The sequence below is a fragment of the Strix aluco genome, chromosome 5 (assembly GCF_031877795.1).
Source record: "Strix aluco isolate bStrAlu1 chromosome 5, bStrAlu1.hap1, whole genome shotgun sequence".
Lineage (NCBI taxonomy): Eukaryota > Metazoa > Chordata > Aves > Strigiformes > Strigidae > Strix > Strix aluco.
Genome location: NC_133935.1, coordinates 79,808,600 through 79,829,197, shown reverse-complemented (window position 1 = coordinate 79,829,197; position 20,598 = coordinate 79,808,600). Strand labels below are relative to the sequence as shown.

The 20,598-nt window shown below is 40.5% G+C and overlaps 1 protein-coding gene across 7 annotated transcripts in view; it reads left to right on the top strand.

The window, feature by feature from the left end:
• Window positions 1–18,491, top strand: part of SEMA3D (semaphorin 3D) — a 142,670-nt gene extending 124,179 nt beyond the window's left edge. For all 7 annotated transcript variants that reach the window (XM_074827932.1, XM_074827931.1, XM_074827930.1 and 4 more), the window contains 5 exons: window positions 1,131–1,172; window positions 2,426–2,583; window positions 4,650–4,714; window positions 6,990–7,129; window positions 16,957–18,491. In XM_074827932.1, the coding sequence (XP_074684033.1) occupies window positions 1,131–1,172; window positions 2,426–2,583; window positions 4,650–4,714; window positions 6,990–7,129; window positions 16,957–17,370 (819 nt within the window). In that variant the 3' untranslated portion in view covers window positions 17,371–18,491. The remainder of the gene's footprint in view (window positions 1–1,130; window positions 1,173–2,425; window positions 2,584–4,649; window positions 4,715–6,989; window positions 7,130–16,956) is intronic.
• Window positions 18,492–20,598: the final 2,107 nt, after the last annotated feature.

Here is a 20,598-nt window from a genome sequence, read left to right as displayed (position 1 = left end):
TTCTTTTCCATTTCGTAGTTTCTTCTTCATTCTTTGCATTCTCACTTTGCTTTCTTCTCATGCTGTATAGCTCTTCTTCAGTTTTCACCTTGCTTTTTCATCAAAGTTTAATCTGCATCCCTGGCATTTTGATTACTTTCTCATACATCCTCTCTCCTACATGCTATACAAGGTCTTAGCCAGAATCTTTGTCCATACTAAATAAATTAATTTGGGACTTAGAGGCAGTATTTTCCAAGTGTGAGGACAGGATTTTTAATAATTGTTTCAAAAAGTATATTTCTCCATATGCCTTTTGATATGTCATGTGTATGATGAAACTTTGATTTAAAGGATCTCCATGTCTTCTTCCCACTGTCTTAGCAATTATAATTATCACTCAAAAAATACCAAGATTACTCAGTGGCCTGCCAAGTAATCAGCAGTTTCAGTATGTGCACCAATTTGCTGCATTCTTAAAACATAACGTCAAGGGCAAATGTACCATATCATATTTAAAACAAAAAAAAAAAGGTGGGTTTTTTTCTGCTCAGCAGACATTCCTTCACGTTTTTATTGGTAACATTTATAACTGTTATCTCTAATGTTTTTGAATCCAGAAAATTGAAAGGGTTGAAGGGCTGGAAAAACACCCCTTATTTCCTTGAACTGCATTAACATTAAACAGTAGGCTTAGATTAATCTTCTATTAGGCGATAGATAATACCCTGAGCTTTGTCCTGTTCCTCCATCAGTCATTGGCAAAAAATTCACTGTCTCTCATAGCAGTGAAATACATCCTGGTACAGATGATCTGCCTATGTATCCCTTAAATGCCATCTAAGCCTTTCAAATAGTGTTTAATAAGAACTTAAGTTGATGTGAAGGCTCATTGCCAGTCCCCAGGATAGGTTAGATTGCAAACTCTGAGAATTAAAGCCAGTTGCCTCATAAGCAGCAGGGAAAATTTATGTGAGGTATTTTTGGAAGCATGAATTTAGTGATTTTCTGTTTTTTTCTTTTCCATATTTGTTTAAAGCAAGCAAATAGATCTGTACTTATATTTACTTTCTGTGTGTTAATTTTTGTTCTCTTTTTCACTAAAAACAGGGAATGTGTAAACTAATGCACCTTACTAATTCATTTTTCAGCATCCTTCATTTATCTCAACCATGGAGATTTCTCAGAAGCAGGTAATCACAAGCTCATTTAATTACTGCAGGATATATGGTACACTGAACACTTAGCTTGTTATTTTCAGGTGATGCCTGTTACTTACTGGCCAAGGTTTCCATGGATGACTCTTAAATTGCATCTGGAAAGATGGAGATATGTTTGAACTTGTTTCTGTGCTTAATTCACATTTGCTTACAAACAGTAATTTGTGTACCCAAGCTGGTACTTATTCATGGAAACAAATCTTTAGTTATATAGTAGTGGGATTTGTGAATGAAGTCAATGCACATTAGTTTTCCAGACACTAAAATACTTGTCTCTTTACAATCTAGTAATAGATTATTTTTACTATTATTGTTGTTATTTTTATTAGTAGTCAAGAGAGATCAGGGCCTCATTGTGCTAAAAGTTGTGTGCACACAGACTGAAAACCAGTCCCCCTCCTCTAAAATTGCAGTCTAAATCTGGGTGGTCCAATCCTGGCAGAGCAGGGGCCAGTGTTGGTTGGGAATCTCCGGATGGGAAATGGTTTTATGGCAGCTCCAAGCTCTGTGATGGCTATGTGCACGTTCAGGAGGCAGCGTGACACCAGAGCCATCCCTCCCTGCCCTGCAGAGATGGCCAGAGCAGCTCCAGCACAACATGCCTCCCTCACACAGGAGGAGGCATTTTGCTGTTCAGGCACGCACAGCACAGCTGGGTCCCATCTCCCCTGAAAAAAGGTGGCTGGCCAGCTGGAAGTATTGCATGAGCCAGCTCCAGCTCAACAGCAAGCACTTGGACCACCCTTGTCTCAACAGGCAGTCTACTCACATGTTGACGAGAGGGGAGTAATATTATCCCCATCCTACCTAAGGATCAGAAGCAGAAGATGAAGTTTTATTCATGCAAAGTCATCCCAAGTTTCCAGATTCTTAATGTCATGGCTATCCAGCCCCTTGATTTTAAATGTGTTATTAAACCATTCTTTTTGTTGTTGGGTTCTGATTTTTATTACAGTGCAAATCTAAAGGTGTAAGGGTGTTGAGTGCTGGTGTCTTTCCATGACCGCAGTCCCCTTTCCTCTCTGCTGTATTGTCAGGGATGGACGGGGACTGGCCAGTTCACACTGAGCCCTGAGAAACATTTTATGGTAAAGGAGGAATTCTCCCTCATTTTTTCAAATCTGGGACAAGGTTGAAAGTCTGCAAGTGTGGCACTGAAGAAGGGAACTTTTAAAATGGGCTACTTGGAGATCGCTCCTAATTCATTCGCTTTGCCTGATTTGCAGCAACAATTGTACATTGGTTCCAGGGATGGATTGGTTCAGCTCTCTCTGCACAGATGTCACACGTATGGGAAGGCTTGTGCAGACTGCTGCCTTGCCAGAGACCCGTACTGTGCCTGGGATGGAAACTCGTGTTCCAGATATGCCCCCACTTCTAAAAGGTAAAAAAAAAAAAAAAAAAAATACAAATGCTGTAAAAGATCTTGCTGCTTGCAAGAATTTTAGAGGTTCGTAATCAGAACTTGTTGCCTTTTTACTTACATGTCATTTGCCTTAAACCTGATCGTGCTCTTTCCACGTTTCTCATTTCTGTTTGAAGAGCTGTGAAGACAACATGGCTTTGTTTAAGTGTGTGTCACAGTAACTCAGCTACTGCAGCTAACATCATAAATCCATTACTTTCCTTTTTTATGTTGAATGCTTTAAGGCATGAGATGCTCAGGTGGAGGTCTGGGTTGTGGCCAACTCTTCATGAGTGCAAGACCCTCTTTTAAGCTTCTGATTTTTTCACAGGACACCACTGTAGTTATAAAGCAGAATTTAACATAGTATCCCAGAGTGGTCAATAATAAAATACATTTAATTCCCTGATCTAAACGAACAATTGTATTTGTGGTCTAGCCATGAGAGGGAGACAGAGATTTAAGTACTGTGATTTGACCGCATCGAGAGCAGTTTTTCTGCAGTGAAGGAAGCTTCATCTGAACTTTCTGTATGAATCTGCATGGATGCCAGCTCTAGCAGTGTAGTACCTAAGCTGCTGGATGTGTCTCTTGGAGTATTTGGCTGATTTAGCAGGAGCTCTGAGCTTGCTCATTGAGCTAGACTCCTTCACAGCCTCTTCATTCCCCGTTGGATGAAGCCTTCTTGACAGTAATTCTTGCAGTGAGGTCACAGTCTGAGCTCAGGCTCAGGAATGAGACTTTCTACCTTAGGAGCTGTAGGGCTGGGACCTGAGCAATTAGACAAACCATTAAAGTTAATGACTCATAGGTTATCATGTCATAGTGTCAAGGAACTTTACATGTTTTCCCTCAAAGCCAAAACAAACTAAATTCAGAGAAGCATAAATGAAAGGAGAAAAGCAAGTGTTCAGGCTCACTGCAAAGTTAGTGACACATGAGGCTTGCTGAAGCCTGAGGTGGGCTGGGACATGGAGATTGATGGTCCATGCTTTTCACAGATGTGCGGTTGGGTGGGAAGGCCAAAAGTTGGTGGCTCCAAAACAAAGGCTGGGTGAACGGCCTTGGGAATCCTCCAGTAGATCAGTTACTTGAATATTTTTCTTCTGTGTAGCAGCCTGTGCTTCCAACATGTCTACAGCTTTTACCACAGTGGACAGCTCAGCCTCAGGAACCTGCTCTCCTGCCGAGCCATTGCTCTGCACCCAGGAGGCCCCACTCCTGTTATCTTCAGTGTGGCTGTGAGGGAGGAACCAGTTCCTCCCTGGGTCTCCCAATTCTTCTATTAAAAAATGAAAATACAAACTTTTTTTGTAGCTCTTGGGATATAGTTGTAATCATTCTCAGAGGAAGAGTTTGCTATTTAAAAAATGCTATTACACTGAAATTACACTAAATCACAGTGAGTTTAAGTAACACACCCAGAGATTAGCAGGCAAGTTAGTTGTGGAAGGGAGCAGACCATCTCAGACCATTGTCTGAAGCATTTTTTCTGTCCATAAAGATGAAAGATAATCAGATTTGTCAATTGTTTGTTACCAAAATAAAACATCTACTTTTCTCTCTTCATTTTAATGATTTACTAGTCAGTATTACCTTAGGCTGATCCTGAGCTCAGTTTTGAATATCACCTGTTGCACCTCAGATCTTTTTCATGACCTACAATATTAAGGAAGTTTTTAAGTATTTCCAGGACAGTCTGCCTCACCATGAGACCTGTGCCCCATACTCCTGAAGCAGATTTAGATGCTTTCTGTCACTATATTGCATGCTTTTTATTCTAGGCAGACTTTTTTCTCTTGCTTTTTCTTTTTTCCCTCTCAGTGGTTTTCCCAAATCACAGGCCCTTCTCTTGATGTCAGTTGTACAAATCTCTCTAGGCCACATGCTGCTTTGAGGGTGAGGCTGGTTTTAGTTAAGACTGTAATTGTCAGCAGTAGGGTGGGAGCAATGCGAGTCCACATCTGCTGAGCTCCTCTGTATTTTGTTGTTGAATTCCAGCAATTATGCCTGAAGTGTTACAAGTTTGCATGCTCTTCCCATAGGCGAGCCAGAAGGCAAGATGTCAAATATGGAGACCCCGTTGCACAGTGCTGGGATGTGGAAGACAGTGAGTATTTTGCATCTTTCTTGCTCTTTTGTCGCTTTGACAACAGAGTTTGCTGTAAGGGTCTCTGTCTGCAAAAACTTGCCAAGTGAGACAGAATAACACCATTAAAGCAGTTGCCTTTCCCACACTTCATATACATTACCCCTTCCACAGTTAAATTTGTAGATTTGGGCCTGATAAGGGACAGCTAGCATGGGACAGCACCCTAGAATCCTTTATGGGTGACCCTCCCCAGCACTCACCCAGAAGAGGAAGATGCACCCCTGACGCAAAAACATCACACACGTCCCTACAAGTAGCTAACAGGACATGTGTGATGTTTCATCCAGAAACAGGAGAGATAATCCTGCAAGTAAACCCACAGGGTTGAACAGGGAATACACCATCTTCTCCCTTTCCACCGCATACTCTTTGACACAAGTCCCAGGGCCCAGCTCCAGCTGCCAAACCAACCCCTTCCCCTCCCTGCAGCTACTTAAATACTCCTGTTATTAACAAGAGCCTACCTCCCCCCCGTCATCTCCCTCCTCCCTTTCCCACACCTTCTTTTCAGATGCCAAAGGGTCTGGCCTGCTCCTTTGGCAACTGCAGCACTTCTCTTACAGCGAGCACTGTCAGTATGAAATCCTGTGGTTGAGCAGCAATCTCTGTGGCGGCGTAAAATAAATGAAAAGCATTCAAAACCAAGCTTGGGTTTGTCTGGGGCTCTTCTAGCTGCTTATTAAAACAATCAACCCAGTCAAAACAGTATTGATTGTATCACTGCGTTGAACGTTTCATTTGGGATGAGCCACCGCTTTCCATTGATCTCTGGTTATTTTCATGCCACTGTGGTGCTGGGTGCCTGCCGCAGATCTTGGCATGAGTCAGTGCAGAAATCAGAGCTGCTTGCCACAGGATCAAAGCCTTAAGTCTGTTGCACAGTATAAAGGACTCTGACAGTACATGTGTACTTGCAGATATAGTTAAAAGTCAGGGCAAAATCTTATTTCCATTAAAGTCAATGACAAAACTCCTGTTGATTCCCAAGGGCCAAAATTACCTTGCTTGCTGCTTACCATGACTCTCCAAATAGTGGTATATGAGACTGTGTAAAGCTCAAGGTTGTAGAAAACCTAGCAGAAAGGCTGACAATGTCACATTTTCCTAGGGAGGATAAAGAGATGCTGGAAGAGATGGCTTTACTAGACAAATGTAAAATGACTCAGCACAGAAATTGGTATTAATCCTTTGCCCTGATGTAGCACCACCAATAGAAATTTTATCCAGCTGGAGATGACTCCTGTGTGCCATAAAACCATGAAGCTGACCTGTGCCACTCCAGGCTCTTGGCTTATATATGCCATTTGCGATAATTAATAACATTATGGCCCCAAAACCTATTTAAATTCAGTGCTCCACTGTGTGAGATTCCCTCCCAGAGACTTCATTGGCTGCATGAAGTTGTTTGGCTCTACTGAAATCTCAGTGGCACAGTGAAATAAAAGAAAAGCATTTAATGCGAAGAGCTTGAATTTCTATAGATCTCGTATAGGTACCTATTATATTGAAAAAACAATCCAAAACTGTATTAATTTTGTTGTTGAGCTAACTTTTGATTTAGTAGACAGCACTGCTTTCACCTTCCTTTCTGTTATTGGCAGGGCTTTAGTCTGATAGTAAGGCAGATAAGAAACAGCTTTATTGCGATAGTAAGGCAGATAAGACACAGATAAGACAGACTGTAAAGGGAAATGGAGATGCAGAGATTAGAAATTACTTGCTCAGTTTTACAGAAGGCTGAGAAAGGAGCCCAGATCTGCTCATGACTCCTTCAGTGTTTGGTCTGAAACATACTACAGAGCATTTCAAATTATACTGAAGGAAGGTAAACTTCAGTTTACTTTAGCCCTGTGACTCCTTTAAGGTGTTTGTGATGAACAAACCAGACTGTACAATCTAGTTTTAGCAGCTTTAGCTCAGGTTTAGTAGTTGTGTTACTTAAAGGAAAAATATGGGTCAGATTTTAAATTCCTCAAAGGTGAGAGCCTCAACTTTAAAATGGACCAAGTTTGTGATAGAGATTTTATTGACCTCCTTAAAAAACAGTTGCACTGAAGGAAGGTTAGCAGCCACCTCTAAATCCTTATAGTTATAGTTTAAGCTAAAAGTTAAGTTTCCTTTTGCTTTTTTATAATTTACTCACTCTTATAGCATCTGTTCTGAATCAGGCTATTTTCCCATTGCTTTAAAAACCAGGTCAGGGTTAATCTCCTGTACCATGTTTGCTTTCCAGGCATTAGTCATGAAACTGCTGATGAAAAGGTGATTTTTGGCATTGAATTTAATTCAACTTTTCTGGAATGTATTCCTAAGTCCCAGCAAGCCTCTATTAGGTGGTATATTCAGCGCTCTGGAGAAGAACATCGAGAAGAGGTAAGTTATAGTCATCAAGGCAAGTTTCCTCTATAGAGAATTCAGCTGAGCATAGAAAGGCAGGAGTTATTGGGATTAGTTGATGTTTTACTTTTCCTTGCCTCACCTTAGGTATCACATAGCATTCTGGTATCACCATTTGGGGCATGCAGTGGGGGAGCGAGAAGCCTTGCATTGTGTCATAAGCAGATTTGGATATTTATTTTGACTTACATGTTCATTCTATTAAAAAAAAAAAAAAGAAGAAAAGATAAATTAGGTTTTAAATAGTGGTAAAAAATCAAAGTACTGAAAAAAAAGCACCCTTTTGTCCAGTAGTTAACACAACTACTTCTGTAGCTAAAATGATGTTAAAGACCCTTTGTTTTAATAAAGTCTCTGCTCCATTTAGTGTCTGATTGCATTCCCTTATCATGTTAAGCAGTGTAGCTAAGAACTGCATGTATGGTTTGCTGCTTCTCTTCATCTCTCCCCAGAGAAGGAATGGTCTGTGCAGTAAAAAGCTTTTTATTTGCTTTTTTTCTTGTTAGTGGAGTCTGAGAATTTTTCTTAAATGGCAGTCTACGCTGATGCAGAGATGTCAGGTTAAAGAATTGCACCTTGCCTCTGGACTAGAAAGCAGGGAGACTTCTGACAGCCCTTAATTCCTGCAGGAGGCAGGTTTGGGGTCCTCACTGGTGGAGAAGCCGTGGAGGAACCTCCATGTCCCCGCATACCCCCTGCACAATTTCCTGCTGATTCCTCTCTGAGCTAGTCACAAAGGGGCCCTCTGACATGCCCAAAAGGTCAACGTGCTGGGACTGATTTGGACTGGATTTGAGTGAGTTTCAAACCTCAGGAGTTTTCATAGCCTCTCTCTTACATGAGTGATTTTGTGTCTGAGGCCAGGTCCTGCTGTGATGGCAACCATGGCAACAGGGAAGGAGAAGGGAAAAGAACTGCCCTTTCAAATGAGTGGGTCCCAGGTGTTAGATATGCTTTTTTGTTAAGTGTTCATCTGAGACAAAAACTAGTTTAAAGGACAGGAGCTATCAAACACCCAACTGGTCTTCCACTCTCAATGATAATTCATCCTATGAGATTTCTGAATGCAGAAAATGTGCTGGTTCTTTCTAAAGGTTGGGGAGATTCGGGCCAGGGCAGGTGCCCGTGAGAGCATCACCTCTGGGTGAGACGTGACTCATGGCAGTAGTCCCAGAGTTGCAGCCCCTGTTATGTCTTGGTCCAGAAAGCCAGAGTAAGGGTATACAAGGCACTTCTGATTTTCCACCAGATAAGACAGAAAAACCCACAAGGCTGTATATTGACTATGACACTGCAGTACTTTTAATTTAGTCCCCTTCTGCTACTCATGCTTTGAATTGGCAAAGATTCTTTTCTCTGCTGAGAATAAAAACTTCATTAATGTATAGACACAGTGCTTCCCACAACATGCACTAAACACTAAGAGATTACTGGTTTGGAATACCACCTCTAACTTCCATTACAGTCCATATTTGTGTTCTGGTTTTCAGAAGAAAAAATGTGATCTTCTGATCAGTGAGCCAAGCACACTCTCAGTCATAGGTGGTTGAAGTGAAAACACAGCTAGAAGTGTATCAGCCCTTAAAGACCTATGGACATTCATTGTTTGTGCTTTAATTGATGTACTTTTAACTGTCCTGTACAGAAGACTCTGTGCTCTACTTCCCCAAGGCAGCAGTTTGTAAATGCACTTACATATTTGATCAGGGAAACAAGTAAAGTGCTTGCTTAATTCTAACCATGTGTTTAAGGCTCATTTTAAAGTAAATTTAAGCAGATAGTTAACAGGTTTTTGGATTTTTTGTGTGTGTTTTTTTCTTTTTTCTGAACAGGAAGTTATGTCAAATTTTGAGGAGACTCAATCATTTTTTTAAAATAATGTATTGCAACTATAGCATGTGCCTGAGCTTCTTAAAAAGAGCTACAAACTGCATAAAGCAGCCAGTTCCCTGTGAAGAATGTAATATTTCTGTATCATAAGAAGTCACACTTTCAGGATTTGAAAGCCTCTTCTGAAGGGTTGCTTTTGAATTTTATCTGTGTCAATTTAGGGGAAAAAAAAAGAGTCAGTTGATTTTCTCATAAATCACATGTTCAGATAGGCCTCTGAAGGTCAGGAAGCCAAGCTCAATCTATCTTTTTCATTTGATTGTAGAACAAACTGCAGGTCAAACCAACTTTGAAACAAAGTTAGAGCAGGCTAACCTATATAGCATAGCCTAAATTAGGGCTATATTATTTCTTTCCACGCTTTGTATTTCCAAAAGGTTCATTGTGGCAATGACCTGGCCTCTGCTACTTGTTCTGGACCAAATGCCGGTTACCTAGGCATGGTGATGTCCAGTATTGCAGGACTGCCCAATGTGCCAAGGATGTACACGTTGAGAAAAAGGGAATGCATGCATATGTGTGATGGCATTTGAAGCTCCAGCAAGCACACAGCATACATCTTTGCACATTAGCAGGCTTCCACAGCAATGTTTACTGGCCTTGTTCTGTGTAAACAGTCTGACATCTGTTTGTATGAGAAAAGTAAAGCTCTGCTAAAAGGCTAGATTAACCTTTGAGGCAAATTTAGAAGAAAATTTGAAGGAGAAATCTGCAGACAGATTTTCTACATTATGAATGCTAACAGTAGGCAAATAGCTTTTTACCACATATTGTCCCCAAAGCCATAGCAGTGTTTCTGTGATCTAGCTTTGATAAAATAGAAGTTGGAGCACATATTCTGCAACTCCTTGGGGTGGTTTTGTTAGTTTGTTTTGTGTTTTTGCAGTCTTTGAAGATAACAGCCTGTATAAACACATATGCAAACATTGATGATTACAGGATCAGATCACTTAAAGACAGTGTATAGCTATTAGTTTTGTTTGATTCCTGATAGAAAATTGTTATAGTAACAGAATTTCTAGTATTTTGACCCAGGGTAGTTCCAGGGTCCTAAGAACCTGAACTCCTTCTGAGGAAACTCAGCTTGCACATCTGGAATCATTATATTGGGAAATACAATTTTTAGAATAAAAAAAGAGATTTTTTTTTTTTTGTTATTTTTTAAGATAAAGATATTACTCGAGAAATGCCACGTTTTCTAATGCATATAACTAAAATTAAATTCCTAATTTCATATATGGCTGCCTAAATAAACGACTGGGTCTGTAGAGATGCTAAAAAATCACTCCTCCTATTAGATGGAATAAGGGTATTTGCAGGTTAAAATGTCAATCCCTTGTTAATTTAGGGATCCAGAAATTGACATTTTCAGGTTTTCTAATTTGACTTATCAGTGAAAATTAATTCATTGGTATTAGAGCCTAATAAGAGGCCTTCCTAGAAAATCCAAAGATCGGCAGAGTAATTGACTTTCTTTTCAAAATACTTCGATTTGACAAAAATACCATATGTGACAGAAACAGCCTGGTCATATTTAATGTGTACCTTGATCTTTGCTCAGCCAATGCCTTACCATAACTTTTCCCATTACAGTTATATTTTCTGCTTTCTCTGTCCCTTCCTACAGCAGATTTCTCAAATAACGCTGTACATTATTTTAGTGCATGTCTTAGCAGCATAACTTATTGTGATGACGATACCATGCTTTGCAAATGACTCCATGCACCTGGAACTTAGGTTATGGACTTTTAGTTCCAGGGCTGGAGCTGTATTGTCTCAGCAAGACTTTAAACCTGGCTTTAAAAAGAGATGGTTTTGCACTGTCCTGGACATGCACTGCAGCTTCCTGAGGGAAGGAAAAGGACAAAATCCAGACTAGATGGGAAGTGTTAGGCCCAGCAGGATGTCCCCGACATTTCACCCTTAGGGTCATGGTTCAGAATGTGACTTCCAGGCAGAGCAACCTGTGGGGAGGGACAGGATCTCCTGTGGTACAGGAGCTGTCACCAGGTCATTTTGCTGCCAGTGGGAGTACATTTCCCTGTAGTTTGGGGCCATTTCAAGGTCAGGAGTCAAATATCTAGTGCTTTTGTATTTAGTGTTGCTCACGCAATTGATCATGTTTGTTCCTGTGCATGCAGGGTTAGTCACTGAGATGAGGGAGAGCATTTCAGTGGCTGGAGTTCATAAAACAAAGTGGGGATGTCCTCTCTTCGTAATGTCTTAAACTGCTGAAGTTTTCTGAAGCTTAAAACAGATATTTATTATTTCTAAAAAAAAATCCTATGTGTTATGTTATGTATATAATAGGTATCAGAACTGCAAAAAGCAAATGCATGGCTCCCTACAGAGCCATTAGTTTTGGTGACCCACGGCTCTGAAAATTATTAGCCCCCCTGCTTTAGGCTACACTTCACCCTGAGCCTCCTGCGGCTCCAGGTCTGCCAAACTGCCACCTCCCTTTGCAGGGGACAGAGAAAACCATATGGTCTGAAGTGTCAGAATAGGTGCAGATCGCCTTTAACTCTCTCCTTCCTGCTCTATTCATATCTGGGGGTGAAAATAAACCCACCAAAATGCAGAAGGACATTCCAGTTTCTTCTTCAGCGGTTCTCACCCTTTCCATATTCCTGCCCCACAGCCCTGGACTGTGTTTTTCTGACAGACCCAGCTTAATGACCATCTGATGGTTTGGCAGGTACAAGAGTTTGACCCACTCTTGGACAGGACATCTTTACAGGCACAAGACTGTGACCTAGCTCCCCCATTGAAGCAAAGAGATGATGTTTCCATTTCACATTTTAACCAGACCGAGAAGACATTTTTCAGTTTATCTAAGACATAAGTTTCCATATCTTTTAGTGTCTGGAGATTTTTGCATCAGGATGACGATTTTCTGTTACAAACATCTGGTCAGCAGCATCTTATGAAAAAAATGTCCCAGATTCAGTGCCAGCCCTGAAATCTAAGAGTTGGATGACAGCTGAGTAATGAAGAGGACATACACCAAGGACTGAGTTTCCAGTAGTATCTTCTGTTAGAGGAGTGCAGTTCAGGGTTTGAATCCTTAGGTCAATGAGAAAGAGATCAAGAGAGTGGGAAAAAGAGATTAATTCTGCAGCCTAGGGACTACTCACAGTTCTCATGCCTTCGCTCTTTTATTTTATTATATGACTCATTATTGCTGCCCCCCCCCCCCCCCCCCCCTTGAGATTCTTAAGTAAGACTAAAATTTTCTGGGGGGAAAAAAAAGTAACTCTGAACTGAGATATAGCACGTGATATTTCTGCTTTGATTTGGATATACTGGGGGGGTAGGGTTTTAAAATTTAGTCTCAGAATAAGAAGTTAGCTTCACCTTGAAAATAATAGGAATCATGCATTTCCATAATGACATTGTACCAACAACATGTTCTTCATTTTTCCTGTGGCTTCTTGGTAAACAAAAAAAGATGTTAAAAAAAAAGAAAAAAGAAATTAACTCTACAGCTGTGTTGGAGTTAAATGATTATTTTCCCAGTATAAGAGAAACAAAGTCATATGTAACAATAACGCCAAAAAAAACCCAGAGTGATCTTTATTTCCAGTCAAATGATGAGGATGAAGAAAACAATAGAAAAACAAAGACAAATGTGAATTCTCAACAAATGTTCCTCATTTTCCTTTCTCTCTCCCCCAATTTGTTCAGGGGTTGCAGCTAACCCATGATTAGTCCAGCTTTACCTCTAACATTTTTTTCACATGTTGATTAATGAGGGAAGGCAGGCTTTGAAGCTGCTTTCTTCTCCCAGACAGGTGCAGTGTTTTAACTGTGAAACAGTTGACATGTGAATTATTTGTAAAAAGGGAGCTATCTAAACACATAATTAGCAAAGGACAAAAGGCATTGACCTAACCTGGTGCCACAGCACTTTCAAATCCTTGGTTGTTCGCCAACTTACTGATTGTTTAAAGATTTGCTATCATTACTGGCAATGGCTATTCTTCCTCCATTGTTAAATGCAGATTGTGAAAATCAAGTGTTTGATTTGCATGGGGATTTTTTCCCTTTGTCAAATATTGCCAGTATCTATGGCATGTGTCATAGATACTGGCAATGTAGTGTCAGGTAATATAATTTTAGGCAAACTTATGTGATTATCATGAAGGATAAAAAGTGCAATTTGTTAATAAAATATTGTTGAAAATCTGCTCCCACTCCACTAAGAAAATAAACTTAATGGTAATCAATTGCTTCGGTTTTGTGGTTTATAATTTGTTCCCTATTGAACAAAACTATGTCCCTCACGTTTAATTTTTATTGTATGCTCAAATTTAAGCACATGTCAACAAGCTTTTATGAATTAAAGCCTTTGTGCTTCTGAATTGTTAGATCCTATTTATGAATATTTTAGGAGAGTTACTGATTATGACATGAGGAGGAGGGGAGAGCAATAATCCACAGCTGACCAAAACAAAATGATGTCTTTTATCTAACTAGTCTTTTCACCCTTCTCAAAATTTAATAAAATATGTTTTACCTCTATAGGTCAGGAACCAAAGAACACATTAAGCATTCAAGTGAAAGGTTAAAGATCTACTACCAAGTAATGAAATGCCAGGTGTTTATGAAACTCCAGAGCCCTGTGGGGGGAAAAGTAGAGAGGAAAGACAGGAAGAGTTCTGAACCTGTGGGTAAAACAACATAAACAGGATACCAAAAAGAGAAGTGAGAGGGGAAAACAGTAATGAAGTGTTGCTCAATACGTGTGAAATCGGAGCCATAATTTCATCCTGCCAGAGGATAAGAAAGGAATGAACAATGAAGGCACAGAGAAGGAGGTGACAGTCACCGTAAATCAATATCCAAGGTTAACACAGGACATTCTGTAAGAATGCTGCTTCATTAAAAATAGGAGTCGTGATGGGCTGGGATTAAGGGACACAACCAATTTAGACTCTGTTAGCTTTCTCTGCGGTATCCCAAGGCAGATGGGGGGGCAACTCCATCAGTTAACACATTTACGACTAGAAAGTGACGGCTGCTACACAAATGGTAAACAGTTACGAGTAGCAGGGTGCTGGACTTGGGGGTCCAGTGATCTTTTCAAGTCTAGATCTGCCGTTATTCTGCCTTCCTTTCACCAAAAGTAGGCAAAGCACTACTGAGGGCTCTTTGGACTGGCACCCAGCCAGCTGAAACAGCCAGCTGGAGGTCTTCCAAGTGTAGGAGGTATGCAGCTGTCAAGGCGCTCTAGACTACAATACTGGCAGAGCCACCGATAGGCAGATGCTACTGCCTCAATTGCATCAAGCCCTGAGCTCAAAGAGACCCGTCCTGTTTTCAGTCTATGTGGGAACTTGGTCTTTACATAGTGCCTTATGAAACCCAAATGTCCGGAAATTAGCTGCTTCTTCCCACACTTTTCCCTAAATTTCTCAAACCTGGGTCTGCATGTTGAAATGAAGTCTGGGCAGAAGAAAGAGGGGCTTCCTTGTCATATTACAACAGCCAAGCCTCCGAGCATTTCCACCTGACCCCTGCTCCTTCTTTCTGTGAAGTGCAGCACCACAAGGAAACACATGTCCTAGACATATTTCTGCCTACAGCTACTTATTAGTGGATTCATTTATACATTTTATGCTCCTGTTTTTACTGTAAGAAAGGTACATTTACTAGGAATGAAGTTTCACTAGCTGATAAAATTGAGGACTACTGGTTCTGAATGTGGAAAAATGGTCTTCTAGTCTGTCTCCTTGCTATATATATTCTGTGTATGTGCTTGTGCCTTGACAATGATTTCTCTGGTTTAAACTCAGTGTAGTAAATCAAAAGTAGCTTGTGCTCATGTAGCACCTGTTGTCAGGAAAATTGATTTTCCAGGAATTTCCTGAAATTAGTATGATTTCACCCTGCTGGTGCCAACTAGGCATGCTTATATACAGTTTACAAACAAGGAAACTGAAGCTTGGGGTTGACTCAACACCGTTAACTGGTGGCAGGAGCCAAAAAATACTTGGCCACAGAACCAGGCAGCAAGAGCCATGTTCTTACATGTTCTTTTGTAGCAGTTGATTTCTTGTCTCTGCTGTAGTCAGATCAATGATAGTACACAGGCCTATATCTATCCATCCACATATCTGTCTATCCATCTACCTACGTACCTACGTACCTACCTACCTAATCTGTACATTACTGAAGACTGTTACAGCTGATACAGTAGCAAGCCAAAGTCTCTCTCTCTCTGTGCATATATTATATACATGTGTATTGATTTTTCTGGTGATCTTGAAATAGTATCTCAAATTATTTAACCCTTCCAAAGGCATTATCATAGAAACTTAGAAAAGGGTAAAGCTAAAAGCCCTGGGAGATCATCTCATCCATCTTTTTGTTCTAGAAGACCCTATTATGATAAAGTACTAGTGAGTTAGAATCATAACAGATGGAGAATCATATGTATGTATACATTTTTTCCCATGGACTAGAAAAGGGAATCATGTGCAGATTTTTTACATAAAGAAACAGTATGTAGCTTACCCACTGTGAATAAATCTAATTTAGTCATCTTTATGCCTCCCTAATCTTCATCCTCTGAAGTTTGCTGGAGGGTCAGATGTGCACTCTGGGAAATTTTCCAGATTCTGTGTTGGTTCTCTCTGCCCCAACTCCCCCCTTCTTAAACCCGACTACTCAGCCTTGTGCTGAAGTTTTTCTACATTATAACAATGCCACCAACAGTGCTGAGGCTGCATTTAAGGCCCTGGCTCTGCTGTGGGCTGAGCAAGCAGCACTCCAGGTCCTTCTGTGCCATTGTGTGCTGCAGCCTCTGCGTGGCAGCAGAACATAGCATGCCTGGGAGGTGACAGTTTTGGACTAGACCTGGATCATTTTCAAAGGAAATGCTGGTGTTGGACACTGGGAGTTAGGGCTCTGCTTTCTACTTCCACCTCTGCTACTAATCTTTATATGGTCTTTGGCAAATCACTTACTTTCTATGTTTCCCAGCTGCAAAAATAATTAGGTGCCCAGTGCCCCATCCTGCTTTTTTTTTGAGGGGGAGGGGGTATACTTTTTTTTGACTTAAGTTATTTTGGAAATCATTTTCAGATCACCAGATATGTAATTTACCTGACAGTGTTATTACTCTAAGGTGCACCATATTTTTAACATGTGAGATTGTGCTGTATTTTTTGAAATATTTCCATTTGTAAATGAAATTACAGTTCCACGCTGACAGACTTCAGCTCTCACTTGCAATCTCATTCTTTTCTTTGCTTTTTTTCCCTTTTTTTTTTTTTTAAAGTTCTTCTTCACGGATCTTAACAATAAAAGACTTGTACTTGGTTGTATTCATCTAATGTCATTGGGTGCTTTTAATCACATCTCTGTGAGTCAAAGCCAGGATCCACTTCCTTTTGTAAAACCCATTTGAAGAAGATCAGAATCACAGCATTTGACTTTAAAAATCAGTAGTAGTATTTATTCTCAGTGTAACAGTGCCTCAGCACTCCAGATATATACAAGCACACTGGTATATTGGGTGCATTACAGGTACCTCAAGAAGAGCAGTTAAAAAATGAGTGGGAATTGTGACACTAAATAGCTACCCTTCCTTGGACAGTGTAGTCTAACTTATTGCAGTGTGGTGTGATGAGTGCTACTGTCTGTCCTTTCATCTGTACAGCATATATCTTTTCCTACTGCACGCTGAAATGTCAGTGATATAGGTACTATAGAGCAGAACTCGGACATTGAAAGGATCTCCTGGTATCTGTCCCACCTGCACATGCCCCACCGTGTGCTGGCATCTGAGAGATGGGGCATGCCGTGTGCCAGCTGAGCCTTTTCTCCACCTCAGTATAGCACTGACCCATGTTCTGGTTTTGCCAGTAAAACTCACCTATTGCATTCTTCTTTGTCCAACCCCACAGCTGAAGGCTGATGAAAGGATCATCAAAACAGAGCATGGGCTGCTGATCCGCAGCTTGCAAAGAAGGGATGCGGGAGCCTATTTCTGCAAAGCCCAGGAGCACACCTTTGTCCATACCATCGTGAAGCTGAATTTAAACGTCATTGAGAACGGGCAAATGGAAAGCACTCAGAAAACTGAGGATGAGGAGGGCCGGGTGAGGGATTTACTGACGGAGTCCCGGCTGAGGTACAAGGACTACATCCAGCTCGTCAGCAGCCCCAGCTTTAGCCTGGATGAATATTGTGAACAGATGTGGCACCGGGAGAAGCGGCGGCAGCGGAACAAAGGTGGTGCCAAATGGAAGCATGTGCAGGAGATGAAAAAAAAGCGAAACCGAAGGCACCATGAGCCAGCCAGGCCACCATCTACGTAGTTTGTAAATGCTATTTAAAGAAAGGACATTTTCCATGAAAAAAAAAATAATACTGTGTTCTGGTTTTGTGCATCTTGCCTATGAATTAGTACTGCTTCTTATTGAAATTAGATAACTCACCATCACTATTAATCTGTATGAGACTGTACAGTGGGATTCGATATGAAATGAGGCGTTCCTTATTGGAGTACCACACACAGGCAATAATTTCAAAATCATTCATTAAAAAGAAAAGATGTACACTTTTAGCTAATTTCTGGGTAGCCTGAGGCTACATGAGCTGTGTTCTGTACTTCCTGCATAATTTTCACATAGGATTTAGTGTCCATGTTCCCATGTTAATATTTGCTGCCACATTCCACCCCAGAGGTGTCTGCTTTTCAGAGGAGGGCAGATGTATTTCTAGTTCTTTGGCATCTTTCTGAATAAGAAGCATGGTAGAAATGTGTGACAGATCTGCAAAAATACTCGCTAATTTACCCATTGGGCTTGTATACAGGCACATGGGTGGGGTTTGCTAGCACAGAGAAGCACAGCAAAAAAATCAAATTAAGTATTGGCTTAGGGACAACATTCATTCTCCTTATAAAAAAAGAGAAAGCATAATCATAGTTTAAGAGAGGGGAATTATCAAGCGTTACTCATTAGAGTTTGAGTAGCCACCAGTTTGCAGTCCATCTGCTGAAATGAAATGTGGACTCTAATTGACACTGCCACCAAGATGCTTGGGAGTAAATTTCCTAAGTTGTCTGAGGGAGGTATGTACACAAATACTATTAACAAATAATGGGATTTCTGCCTGCACCTCTCCTACCCCTCCAAAAGCTTGACTCTGACTGTTTCTCTAGCCCTTTGTTAGCTTTGTTTTATGCAGATGAAAATAAAAATTAAAGACAACAACAAAATGAGACGATGAGGGAAAATATTTAGTGACTGAGACCAGTGCTCTTGACACAGAGCTGACATTCCTCAGATGTGTGTATTCTTTGGGATTTTCTCCCAAACGTCTTATGTATTTTTAAGTTGAAAATTTGCATTGTTGGAATTAATACTTTTATTATAATTAAATAAAACAAAAGATGTCCATGTGTAAATAAAACTTGTAAGTTAGAAATTTGCTATATGCCATAATTTCATTTGTGAAGTGTTCCTTGTTCCTTGGTTCATATGTTGGTTTTAATAGTGCAAATTTTTCCATCTAAGCAAAAAACACTGGCCTCATTCTTGTCTATTTTACATCAATGTTATTTAATTGATTTTATTCCTGATATGCAGCAACAAACACAAGCTCAAAATCAGGCGTACTGTCTCTTCTCATGAGTCACAGCCCCCCTTCTCTCTCCTCCATCTAACCTCCCTCCGTTTTGCCTTTCACGCCTTTTTGAGTGTGAAATGACAAATTAGCCACTTCCTCACATGGAAGAGAGCTTTGATGGATACCAAAACGACAGACTTTACTTGTTTCTCATGCATTCTACAGATCTTGAGAGCAAAGTCTGTGGGAAACCCATGTAATTGGTGTGCACCTCATTAAGGAACTGAAAATGTTGGCTCTGAAAGTGGTAGATTCGCCCTTGCCCATGCTAGTGTTTGTGTGCGCATTCAGTCCCTGATCTATAACTGTGTAGATCCAATTTGCATCGTTGTTCATTTCCTCTCTGTTGAAAGTCAGATATGGCAAAGTGTTTGTCAGATTTCAGAAAGGAATCTCAGCTTACCCACGTTTCTTGTAAAACCCGAAAGCTGAGTTTGCATGTGTTGTATAAAAGCCAGCGATACCATATGTCATTAATTTTAGATGCTTTTTTAATAGGAGATGTATGAGTTAATTAGGAGATATTAGATAGCATGCGTACAGTGCTTTGATAGTGTAAAGCACTGAGTGCTAAATATTATAAAATATGTCTGTGGGGAGGAGGGAATTTCTCAGCACAGGACCTTTAATCAACAGAGAGACTGATGCTGAAGATACTAACCAGTCGTACAGTACTTTGAGAACACACAGAGAACTTTTTGGCAGTTTTGCTGCAAAATAACATAGGCCAGGCATTTCACAAGACACTCGTCATTTTGGGTACCTTGATTTTAAGGCCAATTAAGACTACTTAAAGGAGGTATGGCAGGGTATTAACTACATAAAAAGCACCCTAAGACAGGGATACTCAATAATCTTGGCTGGAAGGTTATGCTGTCACCACACAGAACCTGCCCAATTATTCTTTATTAGATTTTTATCAGTCCACAAAGTCCCATTTCTCTGACTTGGACATTAAGTAAATGAGTGGAACCACACCAAGGCTATGGAATAACAGGTGGTCTCCATTCGCATGCCAGTGACCTCTTCTCCCCCATGGTGATGCAGTATTTCAATTATTGCATTTCAGACAACTCTTGTCACATGTTTGCCTACTTCATAAAAAAGCAAATCAATTTCTTCTTCCATTTTTTTTCCTCCATGAAAACTAAATCATCTAATTTATGTTTAGATATGATTGGGGGTATGTATTCTACAAATGAACCACCCCCCACTGACTTTAGTAGAAGTCTGGGATGACTAAGGGTCTCAGTGCTGGGAGCATTAGATTTAAATGGTTGAATTAAAATGTTATTACTCTTAAAAACAACTTTCATTTTTTTTATTTCAAGTGTTGCAATGAGATTCTTCTTAAAGAAATGACCTCATCAGTCTGGGTACAGTGGTAGCGTAAAACCCCAAGTGAGATATAAGGTGTCTTCCATCATGGGAAATAAATTCAATATCCTCCAAACCAGTGTGCTGTATTGGGTTCATGCCACCCCAGGGAGCATATTTAATGATATTGCATAGGTAAAAGTTTGATACACTGGGTAAGATGCATGCTATAGCTGGCAGGGATAGCACAGTTCCTCATGCACAGCAGGTATTACACATGCAAGGAGGCCGGAGGACCTTGGAGACCAGGGAATGAGAGTGACAGATCAGAGATCACTACAGGAGGTAAGACAAGGTTTTGTTAGGCAGGACTCAGCAATGCAAACCCAGGATTAGGAGGAGCAGTGGGTCTTTCCACAACGTGCAGTCCCAGAGAGGGGTTCAGAGGATGAGCTAGTCCAGAAACTGTAACAGGAGAGGATCCCGCTCTTTTCAAAAAAATGTCCTCTTCTGTATAATTTAATGGCTCAACTCTAAGTCTGCTTAAATTTCAAATCAATGATTTGGGGGTCAGCTGGGCTGCTGTGAGCTGTACC